Source organism: Pituophis catenifer, unplaced genomic scaffold (assembly GCF_029215685.1).
Source record: "Pituophis catenifer annectens isolate HBS135680 unplaced genomic scaffold, rPitCat1.0.hap2 SCAF_1, whole genome shotgun sequence".
Taxonomy (NCBI): Eukaryota; Metazoa; Chordata; class Lepidosauria; order Squamata; family Colubridae; genus Pituophis; species Pituophis catenifer.
In genome coordinates this window covers 229,514,282-229,534,085 of record NW_027256881.1, presented here as the reverse complement: position 1 = coordinate 229,534,085, position 19,804 = coordinate 229,514,282, and the positions used below count along the sequence as shown (strand labels likewise).

General features: G+C 35.4%; 1 protein-coding gene across 1 annotated transcript in view; it reads left to right on the top strand.

The window, feature by feature from the left end:
* The window catches only part of IGFBP2 (insulin like growth factor binding protein 2), a 58,967-nt gene that overhangs the window by 30,481 nt on the left and 8,682 nt on the right, over positions 1-19,804 (top strand). Inside the window, exon 2 of the mRNA XM_070952204.1 lies at positions 15,586-15,764. Within this exon, the coding sequence (XP_070808305.1) occupies positions 15,586-15,764 (179 nt within the window). The remainder of the gene's footprint in view (positions 1-15,585; positions 15,765-19,804) is intronic.

Genomic DNA, 19,804 nt, shown 5'->3' with positions numbered 1-19,804 from the left:
TAAAGGGGGTGTGTATAAGCGCACCAGAGTGCCTACTGTCTCTGTCCTATTGTCCCCATTTATTTGTATTCTTTTCTTTCGTTTATATTCATGTTTATATTTATACCTGCTATCTAGTACATGTTTGACAAACTAATAAATACAAATACAAATTTGAAAATCTTCGTAAAGGAGTCTGCCTTATCTTGGAACCTAAAGACAAATTAAAACCATATGTTTTTATTTTTCAGAGTTTGCTTGAATGACTAGTTGGTCCAAGTCTGGTATTATAAATATATATATAAATGAAACAGGAGCTTCTCAGGTGTCCATCCACCATTAATACCCAGATACTGGATCATGCATGTTTATTGGTCACCTGGGTGCTATTTCCTCTAATATATATATAAAGTACAATATTTCTGCTTTAAATTAGAATAATTTTCTCTAAGTGAGCATCTTTATGTATGATTTGCAGATAGGGTGGTGTGATTCCTCTTTTCTTTTTTTGGCAATGGAAGCATTGTTGGGAGCATTGAAGCAAAGGTCTGAAGGAAAGAAATTCCCCAGGTCTAATGTCATCTTTTTAAAAGACCTATTCCATTTCGGTTGGTAGGGAAATAAGAAGCAGAACTACAGTGAAGAAGAATTCATAGTTGGACAATTTCACACAATTGTCATCCTGAAAGTACAGAAAAAACAATTACTTATATTCAGGATTTGAAAATCAATAATTGCACTTTAAATTAGATCTGTATATATCATCAGGAACCAGTGAAGTTATGAAAGTTGTGGAAGTGATATGCATTCTTGAACTCCAGTGGGGCAAACATAAAAGAGATTGCTACTTGATGTTTATTCATCAAGACGAAACTGCAAAAGCAAAAGGGAATTAGTGTGGAGAATGCGCAGAGGATGTAGTCTTAAGTACCTTGATAGTCAATAAAGAATGAGTTAAATATTCTGCTTTAAAGAAGTGTTTTTAAAAAGTTGTTCCTTTATGTGCGCACTTGTTTAATTTTATTTAACAGGCCCAATCAAAGGACAGAATGGTCTAAAAACAAAGCCAATACAACAGCAAAACCATATAAAAATAAATTGTATGAACAAATATGTGTGTATGTAAATGTGCATAGTACTCTTAGCTAATAAAATAGTGCTGAACATGTGATGAAATAAAGAAGTTTCCTTATGGTGGGATTCAATGTCTGAGTAGCTAGTGTTTGAATCTGTGGCAACGTATGTGTCATACCATTGAATTATGAACCCTCATGACTTTCTACCTTGTAAATTGTTAGACACATCTTTCACTATGAGCCTTGTTCACACATGCCTGCATTAGTCATTTATGGTTTATTATCTCTATGAAAAAGTGCAATCCATAGTTTGCTGCTGATTGACATAATCCCTTGTGACATCTTGCATACACTTCAGGACAAGAAGAACATGAGGCTGTCAGAACTATTTCTATGATAGCTGATCCCCAAGTGTGCTAATCATCCAGATGGTTTTGGTGGGCAGAATAGGAGGAGGGTCACGAAGCACCCAAGGAGTAGTTGTGAAGCACTGTCCAAAATTACATTCCAGTTTACAAATACCCCCCTTGTGGGTTCTCTGAATGGGAATTTCACCATCAAGAGCTGGATGTTTTATAGATGGCATCTAGACCCAAAAAAGTTATCTCGTATGTATCCGAATGTACAACCAAAATGTTGGAGATGTAATTGTGAGGATGCCACTTATTTTCACATTTGGTGGACATGTAAAAAGGTCAAAGCGTTTTGGATAAAAATTTGGTGGATTTTACAAAATATTCTTAAAAAGAGGTTGAAATTTACACCACAGCTGTTTCTGCTGGGTATAGTTATGGATTGTATAGAGTTACAATCCATATAGAGACTAAATTGATTTTGAATTTAACAACTGCAGCAAGACTGTTGGTGGCACAATATTGGAAGAAGCAAGATTTACCTACAATCCAAGAGTGGACAATGAAAGTTACAAACCTAGCGGAAATGGCAAAAATCTCGGCGTACTTGAAGGATCATTCAAATGAAAGATATTTAAGAGACTGGAGAAGATGGATAGATTATATTCAAAATAAATACCGGAATAAGAAATTGCAGATAGGTTATGAATGACTATATAGATATTTGGTGTGTCTTTAAGTAATCAAGTTAGGCGGGTAATTAGGGAATTGAAGGAACAAGAGATGTGGAATGTTATAATTATTTAGACTAGGATTGATCATGATTGTTGAAGGTTATACCCTGTAATTTGTTCTGGGAAGAGGGGGGGAGGGGGGAGGCTGGGGCAGGGAAGGGGGGGGAAATATGTAAACTTTTTGTAAAACTTTTCAATAAAAAAAAAAAGAGCTGGTTGGACCAGGTGGTAGTTTACCATCAAAAGAGATCCTGATGGTTTCATATAGGGAATGAATGCAAAATTACTTCGTAACAGGGCAAAGAATGCATGCGGCCAACCAATGGTGCCCCAACAAGACTTGCCCTGTCGTGGAGATAGGCAGCATATAAATTAAATAAATAAATGAGACAAATAACATGTTACCTGAAAAATATTTGTAATGACAGTTTTCTGTGTCAAAACAAGATTCAAAACACTTGATCAAGTGCTAAGGGAGCAGCTGTGTTGATTTATAGGCAGGTTGGGGGGGGGAGTGAGTGGAGACCGATGGTAAAATCATGACAACATATTCTTGCACCAGCCACTATTCCATCCAGCCTTCCTTTCAAGCAATACAATATACGGTAGTTGCCTAGATTTCCAGCATGCAAACACTTAAAAATATTGCTTTGGCAAATAGTAGCATGGTTTCTTCTGTGAAAATACTGAAGCTCTATTCTCCTGGCTTCTTGCTTCATATTCATCACACTATTGTAAATCAACAATAATGTATTTTGAAATGTAAAACAATATCACAATTTTAAAAAGACACAAAAAAGACATGTTAGATTACAGTATTGAAAGAAACTTGCTAGTGAAACCAGTGGAATGTGAGCAGAGATGGAATAGAGATAATGTCTGTCCCTTGGGGAACAGTGTGCCAGGTCTAGGGGATGCTGGCCCAAGTTTGGAGTGATGGTGTTTGGTTATTAGTGGATCTTAACCAATGTGGTTAATTCATGGATGCTGCTAGTGTACCATGGAAATGGAGTCTTTCAATTTCCCTGTCAGCTGTCTCAACAAATGGAGCCAAGGATAGTTTCTGCTTAGAGCGGGGATGTCAAACTCATGTCATCACAGTGGCGTCACATGACATATCGGGACTTTTTTTCCCTTCTCTAAACTGGGCGTGGGTGTGGCTAGCATGTGACGGATCCAGCCCATGGGCCAGGAGTTTGACAGCCCTGGTTTAGAAGATTAGGTGGCAGCAGGTCTAACATTCCCCCAGTATAGTGTTCTACATTGCTGTAAAATTTACACATTATTTCCTGTCTCGGTGTATTATTTGAATGATATTCTAATACTGTGCAAAAATCTGCCTTATACTTTTTCAGAGGGGTTCTTCCTCCATAGATGAGGAAGGTTTTCTTCTTTATTCTCAGGGAGCATGAGAAGGCCTTTTGACTTCCTTTTGGTGCTTTTGCTCTTACTGCGTTATTAGGGGCAGCAGACTTGACGTCGTTTTCTCCTAGACTTCTTTCTGTGTCTCCTATTTGGCTACTCACAATTCCCAGTCTGAAAAGGTGGTGGTGATGGGACTGTAAAAGGAGCTGGCATTTAAAGGAAAGGAGGGAAGCCAGGAAAGCACTAGAACTCTGAGAGGAAACTAGCACAGTGAAAAGGTGGTCATCACTAAAGGCTGAAACTTTTTTTGCAGCTTGCCAAAAAGCCATTCAATTGTTACTGATTATTTGTTCATCCTCTTCATTTATTTCCATAGCATTGTATTAAATTGTCAGAAATTAAAGGATTACGGTGTCTTAACAGAATGATTGCAAGGTCATTTTCAAATCAATAAAAGCATGTTGTGTGACACAGCATGCACTGCTATTTTTAATGCTACACTGAGGTCAATGTGTCACTCCCTGATAATGCTGTAATTAAATGAAAAAAGACAAATATAGATGCTCAAACTATATACTGTTAGTAAATTTAAAGAAAAGAGTCAGCAAAGATTGCTCTCCATTCACATAAATCTTGTTACTTAGAAAGTGCTGATTTTAATAGTTTAATAGATTAATAGAAATCTATTGTTGGGTTGAATTCTTAAGTTGAATATTGATATAGCTTTGGTACCTGTTCCCAATAAGATTATATAAAATGAATAAAAGTGCTAGCAAGTTATGTTGGAGATGTAAAGTGGAGAATGGGACATACGAACACATGTGGTATGGATGTCGTAAAGTGAAGAATTTTTGGTTACGAATAGAAGAAGAATCTAGTAAAATAATTAAAAAGAAGGTAAAGTTGGGAGTAGATACCATCCTCATATTAAAGTTGAATGACAAGGTGTTAACAATTGATGAAAGAGAGCTTGTAAGGATATTGGTCATTATGGTACGAATTATGATTGCAAGATACTGGAAATTGAATATTGAATACAAAATAAATGAATGGTTCAGAGAAGTTTGGAAAATTGCTCTTAATGATAAGTTAACGTGTGATATAAAATTCAAAAAAGGACTATTGAAAGAAAATATATTTTGGAGGATATGGCAACCATTTGTGGACTACGCAATCGGGAACTTGGAAGAAATAATGCCAGTGCCAATGCAAAGAGAATTTTGGAAGACCTGAAGATGAAGAAAAAATTCCTCCGCTTCTCCCTATTTTGTATTATACACTGGGTGTGGTTTTGTGTTTTGTGTTTTGTCTTTACTTAAAAACTTAATAAAAAAATAAAAAGATTAATAGAAATCTATTGTTGGGTTGAATTCTTAAGTTGAATATTGATATAGCTTTGGTCCCTTAGGAGCTTAGTCGTTGCTTTTGGTGACCATTCTAGCTGTACAGAGGCAAATTTTGGCATGTAAAATGAAGTTTGTTTGTATTTGTTCACTGATTATAAAATCACCCATCCTGTCCAAAGGGCAGTCCTGGGTATTTAACATTTAGTAACAGTCATTTGTTGCAATTTGTTTTTGTAAAACATGAATGTGGAAAGTGAAATTACTGTGGAAAGTGGAATTACTGTGGAAATCCATGTGGAAAGTGAAATTACTGTGTTACTGAGCATGCTCAGTTTAAAAGATGTCATTGAAGCAATGAATGTGGCAATACCTTCCCCCCAACCCTTCACACACATTAAAATATTACTATAGAATTTCTTACATTAGGGGTACTATATTGAAAAAGCTTTTTTGTACTAATGAATACTTCTTTGAGAACAGAACAGAACAGAGTAGATAGAGTAGAGTAGAGTAGAGTAGAGTAGAGTAGAGTAGAGTAGAGTTGAATTGAATTGAATTGAATTGAATTGAATTGAATTGAATTGAATTGAATTGAATTGAATTGAATTTTTATTGGCCAAGTGTGATTGCACACACAAGGAATTTGTCTTGGTGCATATGCTCTCAGTGTACATAAAATAAAAGATACATGCATCAAGAATCATAAGGTACAACACTTAATGATGTTGAACCTTATGTTTCTTGATGCAACATTATTAAGTGTAGATACAGGGTCTCTGGCTTTCTTCTATGATATCTACCTTCTAAAACTACATTATTGAATGTTACTCAGGAAGTATCTCTGGTGCTCAGGACAGGCTCTTAAAGGGTGAGTGAAAGTTCTGAAATTCACAGGTAGCCTTCTGAATCTCAGGTGCAGAGAGTAAATCTTTCTTTATTTTCTCATAATTTGTGGACATCTTAATATTCAGCCTTTTCTAGAAGTAGAAATTTTAAATCTTTGAACTCAAGATTACAGTTATGAAGATGTATTTGGAGCCTATAGAGCGGAGCTTCTCAACCTTGGCAGCCTGAAAATGTGTGGACCTCTGGCTGGCTGGGGAATTCTGGAAGCTGAAATCAATACATCTTCAAGCTGCCAAAATTGAGAAACATTGCTGTAGAGACTCTTAATAGCATTAGTTCATTTGTTTTCCACTCATGTGCCTGTATGTTTTGGTACTGTGCAATTACTCCAGAAAGGGTTCATAGTTGATATATAACCAGTTAACCCTGCATCTTGCCAAATGTTGAAGGCCTATTTTTTCTTTATATAGATTGTTATATAGAGAGGGGTTTTTTGTTTGTTTGTTTTAATGGTATTGATTTTTGCAACCCTGAAGCTGTTTTGTGTATCCTGATTTGGGGAGTGGAGGAGAGCAGAGAGACAGAGCAAATATTTATCATTCATCACATTTATTTTTCAGCAAAATCTTAGAGGGTGGGAGGGAATGTCCAAATTAATGTATCTGGCTTCTTGTGCCTCTGAGAAGAAAACCAAAAATAATTTTAGCATAACATCTGAACTCTTAACAATATGTGACCAAGGTGTAAATAAACAGTGTTGGGAGATAGCTAAATGTGCTATGGAATTTATGTACTTACATAAATTCCTGACTCTTGCAAAGGTGAAACTCATTAAGGTGGAAGGTTGTGATTTTCCTGAGGGATGGCGTCTAATACACATGGTGTGGAGACTCCTGTTTTCCATTTTAATGGGTTTTGTTGTAAAAAGGCCAAGGGAGGAAAAAAGACCAAAGACGTGATGGGACAACAAGTGGAAGTTACAAATGAATGATGACATCTGTTCTGTGGTAAAATTATGTGTGAAGGCAGAGCTATTGCATCATAAAAGACTCATCCGGAAGGAGCCTATATTACTCATGAATCTTAGGTAGTATTCATTAGTTGGCATTGAAATCTATTCAAACTCTGACTTTCTGCATACTGCTCACATGAGCAAGGGGTGTGCTTAAAAAACGAAAAACCTTTTCTGCCAAAACACAATGCATTTTGAGAGCTAGAATTATGCATTTTAGAAACAAAAGTATGATTGGAGTAACAATATCCAATTTATCAATAAAACAGCAAGAGTGTGTGCAAAAGATACTCTATTGTCAGTACCTCAATTTTGCTCATAAATTATAGCTAAATTAAGGAAGTAAGTGGGCAGAATCTGTATTTTTTTCTGACGCCATTTTAAAGTACTCTTAAAAATATAAAATTTGCCTCTCAGTTTATATAACACAGCTGTTGTCCGTTTATGCATCCATTTTTTTATAGTTAGTTTTAAGTTTTTAAGTTTTAAGTAAAGTAAATGTATGTTTGCAAAAGCTCATGCTCTCAGTAAATATTTTGGCCTCTGAGAGATCACAGTCCCTTAGTTTTTAATTTACTGCACAAAACCAGCAAATCTACCTGGGTAAAAATTTTGCTATTATCTGGATATATTTAAGTCCTGAATATTTATATTTCAGTGTATGGAATATTTGTGGAGAAAGAAAGCCAATTATTATAGGAAACACTTTCACAATCATGTTATCCAAGTTTTCACTTGATTATACCAGTATAATGATAACTGGAGTACAATGCTATACATACATCTACAAAGAAGTATTTTTTATTACGGTCATCAAACAAAATAGCAATCAAAAGCAAATTTAAAAAATTAAAGTAAAAAGGAAAGAAGATAAAATATCTTGGTGGTGTGTGCATCAATGGACAATTGAAGTCTCCCTAATTTTATAGACGTTACAATAAAATTTAGCTATAGTCAAGGAAATTGAATCATACTGATCTAAAATAACAACTAGACATTAAAAAGATAAGAATTTCCTGGGTGATTTACTAGATAAGGAGTATAAGGTGGGTTCTTGAGCCCTTATAGAGGATTCAGTATAGCAGAACATGAGGTGTAGTTTCAACCATCCTTTGTCCACAGAGGTAGTCTCAGTTCATAGGGGACTACTTTGTATCAATCTTCCAAAACTGCTGTAGGGAGAGCTTTGATGCATGCTAAAGTTAGTATTTAGAATTTGGAAGCAGTTCTATGGTGTAAGTATCTTGCTGGTTTGTAAAAAGGGACTTGACTGTTCAGAAAAATATTCTTAAGTAGAGCAAGACTGGTCCTGTTGGGCTTCCAGATCTCTAATATATTGTTTAAATGCTCTGAATGCATTTAAGAAAATACGATCAGTGAGTTTAATGGATTTACTTCAAGTAAATAAAGGATTATTGCTTTAATAGTTTGAGGAAACAACATTGTTTGCATTAATTTACTTGGTCGACATTGAACTGATGCAATAGGATGGTTATTATCGGCGTTGGGAAATTAACTGTTTATCTATCTCTAACAATGAACAAGATTCCACTGAATAGCATTTTTGAATTTCATCTTAAATATTTGAACCTTCAGTATTCATTGATATTTTAAAACCTGAACTATCTAATTTGAAGATTCCTTTACTAAGACAAAAGCTACTCAGAAGAATGATAACATACAGGATAAGGGAGATGGTTTCAAAACATGGAGGATATAACACAGATGTTTTATGTTTTCCATTTATTACATCACCTTTCAGCACTCACTGTTTTAACATCCAGACTACTCTTCTGGGTAAGTAGCAGAGTACTTTTTTTTTTTTTTTTTTTTGTCTGCATCAATTTTTTTTTCCCATGGCATCTTGGCCAGGGTCATTCCCATGTTGTGTAAAAAGGAAGAACACTTGAAAGCATTATTTGAGGGTTTAATGGATGAAGACTTGGCCCAGAACCCAAGAATGACTGCGCAAGAGTTTTCAGTCGCACAAGAGAGATGTGTGTGAAATTTGAATAGCAGCAATTCCATTTAAACTAACAGAAACTTCCACTGCATCTGAGCACAGAAAGATAATGATATGTAGCTTCAGCAAATGGCAGCTACTGAAGAGATATTTTTTCTGCTTGGTATCTTTGGCTGCATTCTTCAACATGACATTTGCAATAATGGGCCACATGCTGAATGACATTGTGTGCATGAGATAAGGCTGCCATGGAGGCATGGATGTTTCATGGCTCTTCAAGTTTCTTGTATTCAGAAGACCAGTGTCTGGAGAGCACGCCGAGTCATATCAAAAGTTTCGGCTTACTGTATTTCTTGTTTATAGCTATATATCAAAATTTTAAAATGCATACAGTGGGTCAGCAGTGAACAGAACCAACTTTCTTTCTTTCTTAGTTGGTTCGCACAAGTAGTAGGAATATACTTATGTGTACATTATCCAAAGTATATTTTGTGATTTTTGTGTCATTAGTTCTTTCTCTTAAGCTAACCGCAGGCTCTATATAACTGGAGTTTTTAAAAAAAAAAAATTGCAAAAGAATACTGAGCAGGAAATTTAAACAATTGAAATGGGGAAAGGAGAAGAAAGTAGAATTGCTTGTATTCACTGGCTGAAAGACCTTTAGTTTCAGCATCTCCTTTCCTTCCGGAAGCTAGTGTTGGTGTGCTTCCAACTGTTAGCAACTTGGATCATGCACTACAGTTATTTGGGGTCTATTTCAGAGTTTAGATGGGGCAGGAGGACTTATTTAAATGCCTGACTCGGGATGTGACAAATGGTCACAGCTTGAGCTTTTCATTCCTGCCTGGGGTGGAGTTTACCATAAAAGAAACTAATAAACCTGTCCAGCAGATGGAAATAGAGAAGTTATAAACTTAGCGGTCTAATCCAGACATGTATATTTTTGAAACAGCTGCAGATGAAGGGATGGTCACAACAGGTGTAACACCATATAGCAGAGCAGTTTTCTTATTAACTGAGGGCAGTGGAAACTAATAAATCTGTTTAAGAACATTGTTTTATTTCAAGTAGCCAGGAGAAAATTATATGGTAGCTGCAGGTGTTCATGCTTCAAGTAGCTTTATTCAGTGATTTTGCTGCTTAACATTCACTATCACTTGGATATACACATCTGTAGAGAATTTAATAGTTCTGGATTAGGATTATATTTTAGTACTGGTGGTTTAGAATTTATATAATAGTTTATATATCCCTTTACTCTTTCATTCATCCTCATTGTTCCCTGCTTATGTGAAATTTTAAATCAGGTTGACTTGTTGGACTTGGGTTTGATATAGTAAAGAACAATTCAGAGTATTAATTTATCTTTTTTGTATGAAATTTGATGTTACTCAAGGTTTGGTTGAAGAATGTCTCTTACTTCTTTTCTTGTTCCCTTCCTTTCTGCATTTCCTTTTTATTATTGTATCACTGATGCTGTCAAATAGCACATTCATTTTCTTTCTTTCAATCAGAATAAAACTTCCCATCTTTTTAAGGCTGATTCCCCCTCCCCCTTATTTTTTAAACAAAAAGTTTGCTTAATTAAATTGGTTGAAAATTGAATTTTAGAGTTTGCAAATGAGCAAACATAAATTAAAACCATATACCTGGTTTTAAGTAGTTCCATATTAAATTGTGTCTCATAGAAATTGTGTGCCATTACATATGCCATTAGGATAGCTTTAAAAAATAATTTTCACACACAGAGGAGGGTTTAATTCTGGGGGTGATCCTATTGAGAAATCGTAACTGTAACATTTTGCCTTCTGCAATTTTAATCTGAGTTAATGATCTCAATCCTGCTATTTCAGCTGGAATGTCTTCCATTGGTACCTTATTAATATGATATCTACTAAATGGGTTAATAAACTCGAATAAAGGAATACATATCAAGTTTGACTATTGAAGTGAAAGAGAAAAAGGGAGGCTTTTAAAAAATAATGACTGGGATTAATATTTGTTATGGCTTCTCAATGTAAAACATTCCCTTAAGTATTTAGATGAAACACTGCTTCTCTATTACATATTTGGCTGAATGTTCTCCTGAACTGTTATTTATTTTTAGGTTTATATTTTATCTCTTTCCTGAAGCATTTACTTTGCTTCAGGAAATTAATCATTACTGGGAACAAGAGGTGGTAGTTGTATGTCTGTCTGGTAGGGTTCAGCATGAAGGATATTTAATTAGATATTTACATATCTCAGTCGATGTTTGTTTTGGATGTTTTCCTAACAAAGTTGAAGCTTGCTTTGTGCTTATGGAATCTCTCATTATGTATGATGACACTCGAGTCCATCAGTCTATCTATCCATATTTTCTCCTTAAATATTTTTTATTTAGGACAGAAATTAAGGAATCTGCCTAATAGAGATGAGACATATTAAATGGGATTACTACTCATTATTTCTTTGGTAGCTGAGATGAGAAATGCCTGAATAGCAAGATATTGCTGTAGCTAAAATGGCAAGAGTTCTCTAGGGATTCAGCAAAAGCATAAGAGACCTGAAACTGACATTCTCTAGTGGTAGTTTTTTTAATCTCTAGAGACCAATGATTCGGTAGTGGTTTTCAAATCCCGATGCTACCAGTTCGCTATTGGGAGTGCGCGAGTGCATGCTCTCGCTTTGCAAGCATGCAGTGCTTTTGCGCAGGCGCAGAAGGTTCTTTGCACGTGCAAAACGTTTTTGATGACTAGCAACCCACCATTGTGATGATTGACTCACAATCATTTTGATAACTTAAGTCATGGGAGTGCACTGTCTACAGTCTGAGAGGTGATGGTAGCGATTAAGATGCGATCTCAAAAATTGTTTCTTTATTTTAATTTACTTACTTAAAACATTTATATAGCTGCCTACCTTACAACAAACTCTTGGCAGCTCCTAATCAAAAACTAAAATAACATTAAAAATCCATGTTTAAATTATTCAATCCAAACACGTAAAAACAAAAACTTGGTAACAGGCCAAGCTTCCAATGTGCAATCACCTTGTCTTATCCCAGTGGTTGAGGGGAAAGTCAGGTCTTCAGTTCTTTTCAGAAGACTGGGGCATGGGGGTGGGGGGACAGAAGCCTTACAAACTTCAGGGGTGTTCCATAGGGCAGAGGCTGGCAAAGAAAATGCATTCTAGTTCCTAGCTCCCATAAAATGGCAATGTTTAAAAGAAGGAGCATGCCCATCCTATCTATCCTGGTAGGATGGGTAGCTATCCTTAGGGAAAGGCAGTACTGCAGATAACCTGGCCCTGTGCCACGTAGGCCTTAAAAGTGATGATCTGCACCTTAAATTGCACCCAGAAAGAAACTGGAAGCCAGTGCAGCTCACGCAACAGAGGTATTACTTGGACAAACCTAAGGACACTCTTCACAGTGCATGCGGCCACATTCCAGGTGTTCCCTAGGTCTAAATGCAAAATCCCATAACTGGTGAAATGCAAATGATTCAAATTTTATGAAAGATAATATTACAATAACATCACAGTAGTTATTTATGATCTTAGAAAAGGCAGACTGAGAAAATAAGAGTGAAATGAGAAAAGAAACATAGGGAGCTAACGCCCTGGGTGGAGTTACTGTCTGGAAAATACAGAATGAAGAAGTGTAATGTGGCTTCAAAGCCAATCATATTTAGACATGTTGGCTTGAAGCCATAGGATTCAAAAGCAAAGACGGACATGTAGATAGCTCTAAAGGGGAGAGTAGAACTCATACTTGATCCTTTTGTGTTTTTCTTTTATTTGCTTAAGTGGAGCATTGGCATTTTTTCCCTTAGGGGTTTAGTTTTTTTAATGGAAAGGCAAACTTTTGGTTGCAGTACATGTGTTTACTTCCCCAAACCTTCAAAATAGTTAGTTGGGTGTAACTGAGGTCAGATTGTATTACTTACTGAAGGCATGAAAATCCTTCACTTTTTATTTGTTTTTCTCCAAAGATGATTGTTTCCTCTCAGAAGGGTAACAGAAGTTATAAAATGACTATTACTATACTTATAACTTGATTGATTGATTACATTCCATTAAATCAGTTTCATCTTTTAGTAACCACATAAATTTTTCTCCAGAACACTCTGTTCTCAATCAGTTCTGCTTGTAATTTAGATGTTTATAATAGAAGTTATGCCAAATCATCCAAAGGAGATTCTTTCTAATCTCCTTTATGTGAAGTCTGCAAGTAGTTGCCCATCACAAAGTGTGCAAGTAGTTAAAAATGGTAATAATCCACTTCCAAGGTGAATTGAAATAGAAAATCCCTTTCATTTTATACGTGGAGTGGAGGGAACAATATATTTTAAATGTGGATTTTAAGCACATAGATAGTACGGCATGTTTCTGGAAGTGTTTGACTGTAGAAAGCTTATTTAAAAGGTACATATATGTGCATACACACATGTATGCTTAACATGCACCAATTCCCTCAGTAGACTCCACCCACCTGTGTCCTTGAATCAGAAAGGGCTGGACATTTCTTCACATAAAATCCTGAAAAGCCAATCAACATTTATGCCAAAGTTAGAATCAAAGCTAACTTCTAAAAATCCAAATCATAATGTGGGGATACATTGAATTCCATCTGAAACATATTAAGGTGTTTTCCTGATTTAGGGAATCTTGCTAGGTAAAGTAAGAAAATCATTGTGAAACATAAGGAAATTGTTTGCTTCGATTTGCTCATTATATTGTGCTAAAATGGGAATTACAAAAATGTCCATTTAGTATTTATCTCTCCAGGCAAACTTAAGTTTTTATGTCTCCAGCAGAAATTTAGGAGAGAGTGATGCAGCAATTTTGCCACAACAAAGGCATACACACAGCTGAGACCTTTATCCTGTGCTATAAGTTGAATAAACGACGAGGATTGCATGGCATTGACCTAGAGGAAGGATGGGGAAGAATGAATCCATTGTTCACCCTCCAATCTGTACCTTCAGCAATGGAAAGAAAGCAAAATGAACAAGTAGGGCAGGCTGCTAAAGCTGGACTTACTCAGGCTGAAGAGGGATTGTTAAGCCACTGTTTCCGTGTGCTTTTGAAGGGCTTGAAAGCACTTCCTGGGGAAGGTTACAGCCAAAGGATGCCCATTTGGATCATCCCCTTGCCAGCAGCAGTCCAGGAGAATAAGAGGCACTTGCTAAGCAACCACCCGTCAGAACACACTGTTCATCGGCCTGTTTAGCAATCCTTTCCTTACTCCCACTGTCCTGCTGAAAAGATTGGATAAGGGCAGAAGATAATGTATTGGGGAAGTAGGGTTAATAATGAGACACAATATCTGAAAGGCTATCCACACTCTTGGACCAGGCTCAAAATTAGCTTTCCAACATAGCAGTCATTAAACCACAAATTCTAAAACTAAAACTTGTTGCAACCGACTCCTTTTCGGTTTCAACTGTCACGGTATGCGCTAGTGATGTGTTCTTGACACAGCTGCACTGACTTTTAGTGAACCCGACATCCTTTTTATAGTACGGATACTTCAATTACTTTATAATCTGTTGTAAAATTCTCTTGGAATCGGTAGGAGGCTAACTGGCCTATAATTCCCCAGGATTCCCTTTTTCCCATTTTTTCAAAATGGGGACAGCCTGTAAAGGATTTCCTAAAAATAATAGAGCAAATTCTGACAATGGCTTAGGATACAATTTACCTGGCCTAGACACGTGGATTTATTTAAAGTCAATATCCTGACTATGTTTATGCCATGATCAAGTAGGAATCTCATTCCTTCAACCAACTCTTCAGTAACCAAGAACGTTCCATGACAAAACTGCTAAAGTTAGCTATGTAGCAGATGTGTTGTATGATCAATAGCCTAGGATGGCAAGAGCAGAGCATTTTATTTTTCTAAGAAATCCAACATTTGCATAAGGAATTCAAGTTGTAAATCTACTTAGGAGTTGTTGGCTTTAAGAATTCTGTAGACACAGAAGATGTAAGTGTGGTTGATTTAACTCTACGAGGACTTCGTGGCCAAATATAAAATAAAAAAAACCCTAGAAATTTGTCCTAGCTTTGTGGTTTACAGAGTTGTGTCAACTATCAGTCCTATTTCAATATAAGAATTCCAGAACACACTCAGTCTCATAGTGAGTACAGTCACTAATAGCACTAGCTCTTTTTTGAGAGGGGAAGTGAAAGTATTAACTAGTGAAAAAATGCTACCTTGTCACAAAAATAATAGGTAATGTGTAAAAAACTCTGAAATGTATCAAATACAGGTAGTCCTTGGCTTACAACAGTTCATTTAATGACCGTTCAAAGTTACAATGACACTGAAAAAAGTGATTTATGACCATTTTTAGGTTATGACTTTTGAAGCATCATGTGATCAAAATGCAGATGCTTGGCAACTGGTTCATACTTATGACCGGTGCAGTGTCCCAAGATCATGTGATCAACATTTGCACTCTTTCAACAAGCAAAGTCAATGGGGAAGCCAGATTCACTTAACAACTATGCTACTAACTTAACAACTGCAGTGATGGGCTTAACAACTGTGGCAAGGAAGGTCATAAAATGGGGCAAAACTCACTTAACAAATGTCTCACTTAACAACAGAAATTTTGGGCTTGATTGTGGTTGTAAATTGAGGGCTACCTGTAACTCAAATTTGAGTGTAAATTTGATTGACTTCTATTGCTACCATACCTATAATACTCTCCTAAGAAACAGAAACAAACCCTTTATGATTTCCATATAAGGATGCCTTCACATGGGGACATCTCCTCAAACTATCATAGTTGGTTCCTTCCCCCTCACCCCCAATACTTTAATTAGAGGTAGTGTTCCACAAATTAATCTATGGGAACTTTTTCTGAGGGTAGGTAACTAATAGATTTCCTTTATTTTCACTTATTTCTTATCTCTGTTAGATAACGAAGAACATCCTGAAGGATCTGTTGTGGAAAACTTTGTAGATGGTGCCTCTACTGTGGTGATTGGAAGGCCTGCTATTAGAAAGGAAATAGCCATACTTCGTGAGAAAACGAATGAGCAGCAAAAGCTGATGAACAAGAATAAAATGGTTGAGATACGTCTACAACCTCCTAGGGTGAGTCAGGATGGATAAAAATCAATGATTTTTTTAAAAAAAACAAAAAAATCAGATTTTTTTAATTTAAATCGGATTTTTTTTATTTAAATCAGATTTTTTTAAATAAAATGCTTTTTGAGGAAAATATATTACCATCCAAAGGTTATTCCATCATGAAATAAAGATTAGTTTTTTAATTATGTAGAATAAGGCTGTATATGTTTAATTTTTTTGGTAAATAAATTCCATTAATCCATTCACAATGTCATGCTCTTTCAGAGGTTTTTGTAAGATTATTGGGCAGTTTCTCTGCCTACAAGATATTATCACAGATGCTTGGTTTACTTTTGCAGTTCTCAAAACTGAATTTGACTCAGCAGAGATCACATGCCTCTTCTTCACAGCAAAAATGTTATAACATGAACACAGTTGAGAAAAAGACCTTAATCCTATTGTTCTACAAACCTATGAATACAGAATCAACCCCTTCAGTGCTAAGTTTCAAGAAGTTCAGTGAATAGAATAGAAACAATATTTTTCTAATTGTTTGGAGTGGAATAGATCTGCACAAGAAGAAAGTGAAACTAAGTGTGAGGAGGAAGGGGCAAGCAGACAAGCAGTACAAAATGAAAGTGAAACTTTCTGAGCACAATACTGCACAGCCACAGACAGACAAGTCTTTGGATCTTTTTGTGTGTATGACCTGAGGTTTATCACATTCTTTCCTTGGAGGAAAAAACCTATAATGGCAGCAGGCCGTAAAAGAGACCCAGTTTGGCAATATTTTAATGAAGTTCCTTTACCTATCGGTAAGGCAGGCATGCGTGCAAACTGCAAACACTGCAACAAAGAAATGCAAGGCCTGATGGCCCGAATGAGGCAACATCATGACAAGTGCTGTGATGAAGATGACCAAAGAAACACATTTGAACAGGCAGGATCTTCAGGTTGGTAAACATTTTTATTGAATCATATTTCTAAAGACTGCCTTGAACTGTCATGTTTGAGCAAAATTATATTTCTTATTATTACTGCATGTTACTGTCATTTGGTACAGTTATGAAGAAAAGCAAATATTCCTTTTGGGGCAGTGCTGTGTACAATAAGCAGAAATTGTATAAACAATAAAATAACAGCATTGACTTTTTTGTTTAGGGGAATTCATAGATTCTGGAAACTATCCACCTTCAAGATCACCATCCTCCTGTTCTACAGTTTCAGAGTTATCCATCCAGGATAGTGCTTCATTAGCATCATCATCATCATCAGACACCCACAGCCACATATCACTATCACCTAAAAGAAAGAAAAAACCCTTCCCTCCTGGAACCACCATAGATAAGTTTGTGATAAAAACTAGCAGATTAGAAAAAGAGTTAATTGATGAAAAATTTGCCCAGTTTGTTTATGCAACGAACTCTTCTTTCCATCTGACTGAGAACCCACATTTCATTAATATGGTTCAGTCACTAATGTTGTTGAAATTGCTAAATACTTCCGTAACAATCATTTTGCTGCAGCAGCTCTGAAAAGGATGGGTGGAACCAAGCTAACGCTCCCACAAGATGTTAGATGGAACTCTGTGGTGGACTGTTTTGAGCAGTATATCAAGAACTGGCCTATTCTGATGACAGTTTGTGAAGAAAATCGAGATAAAATAGATGGCACTGTCACGGCCAAAATCCTCAACATTGGGCTTAAGAGAAATGTTGAACATATGCTGAGCATCCTGAAACCCATCTCTGAAGCTTTCAACAAAATACAGAAAAATAGCTGTTTTATTGCTGATGCTGTTGAAATTTGGAAGGAACTGAGTGAACACTTAAAAACAGAACTACACATGGACAGAATTAAATTACAAGCATTAAAAAAACGAATGGGACAAGTACTGTCTCCAGCTCATTTTTTGGCAAATATTGTCAATATCCAGTATCAGGGTCAAAACTTAAGTGCTGAGGAAGAGGAGTTAGCTATGACAAGAGTATCCAGCAATCATCCATCTGTAATGCCAACTATAATAAACTTCAAAGCTAAGAGGGAACCATTCAAGAAATATATGTTTGCTGAAGATATTTTAAAGAAAGTCACACCAGTGAACTGGTGGAAGTCACTTAAGCACTTGGATTTAAAGACTGTTCAAGTAATGATTTCACTTTTAACAGCAGTAGCTTCTTCTGCAGGCGTTGAAAGAATATTCTCTTCCTTTGGACTCATTTATTCTAAATTGAGAAATCGTTTGGGACCCGATAAAGCAGGAAAGCTTGTTTTTCTTTTCCAGATTATGAACAAAGAAGAAGATGAAGATGACGAGTGAGCTACAGAGGACAGTATTTAAGTTTTTCATGTGTAGGCTGGGCTGACAGTCTAAGTTTCTTAAAATATATATATTTTGTTTAGCCAAATTAGTTAACAAACATGGATGTTTGTTTAAGCAAATAACATATGCTGTAATGTTATTGTTTCAGTTGAATAAATCTATTTAAATTGTTATTATTAAGGTAATGATTATTTTTCTCCTTCCTAAGTACAACAGAAAAGTTGTCCAAATATGAATGATCAACCTATTAAACTGGGGATAAAAAAACTAATATGAAAAGTTGTTATTCTAAAAATCTTCATCTACTTGCATATTAAAGTTATACCAGCAAGAATTAGTCTTTATGTAGAAAACTATGATTTAAATCAAGCCTTACTGACTAGTGATTTAAATCGTGATTTAAATCGTGATTTAAATCAGTTTGATTTAAATCAAATCCACCCTGGGGTGAGTTGATAAATGCTAGTATGAAATTTATTAGTAACAGTATGAAATAGCTTCAAGGATCTAATGGTTCCATTTAGGATACTAATCTTCTCTGAATGGCACTGCATAATATTTGACTGAAGATTTTTCTAGTCTGTCTCTTTTCTAGTTTAGGGATGCTTGAGTTAAAAGATGATATATAATTTTTTACTGAAGATTTAAATACAATAGTAAAATCTGATATAAACTAAAAAAAGAATTAAGAGAATGAAAGATGCAAAGGAAAAGAAGAAAAATATAAAAAGTACAAAAAAGGAAGAAAATAATATAGTAATTAAAGAAAATATATAAAGAACTGACTTCCAACTTACGTCACAAGTATAAACAATTTTAGTAATTATTTTCCCTCTCATAGTTTACAGCCAATGATATCTTCATTCCATATCTATAAACAAATCCATAAAGCATCATTTTTTCAGTCGTGATGCCAGCAGGAAGTCCATTATCATTTACCAGAAATAAGAACATGTTTTATTTTAACCTTGATCAATTAAGCCAACTTCTTTTACTTCCACTGATTTAAAAGTTTAGTCCATTAAAATAATGTCATAGAATTTGATTTCTTATCATTTTTTCCTCACAAGATTCTTCAAAGTTTTAATAAGCCTATTTTATAAATCCAGCATAAAAATAAAAAACATATATTCAGGTCACTGTTTTGATTTATGATTTGTATTACCCTTTTAATTTTTGAAACATCGCATTTGTTTTGAATATGCAGTGAGATGACTTTTTCTATATCATTCTCACAGCCTGATCCATTTTTGATGCCATTAATATTATTGATACTAAATTCTGATTTCGTTTTTCAAAAGCATCCTTCAGTATTTGAAAATCTTACTCCAAATTTATCTATATCCTTAATCCATTTATAACTTTCTAGAATCAAAGTGGTATTTAGCCTTTTGCTGCTTATTTTAATTTTTTAAAAAAACTTATTTTTTTTCTTTCATTAAAGATGTACGGCAAACTCATCTAGTATTTTCAGACTTATCAATCCAAAAGTCTCTAATAGTTTAAAAGTAGTTAATTTCCAATTTCTGAACATGAACAGAAAAGAAAGATTGTGAATTTACTGTCCTTTGAAAGGCACCAACTGGAATTGTAAGCAAGATGGCTATTTCTGTCATTTCCGAGTGTTCAAAACCCACCATGGTCCACTGATGTGCAGTCTCCTTATATGGAACAACTGTTCATAGTGTATATGGACAGTCTCCCGACCTTTCCTTGTCCATGTGTTCACACTTACAACCTG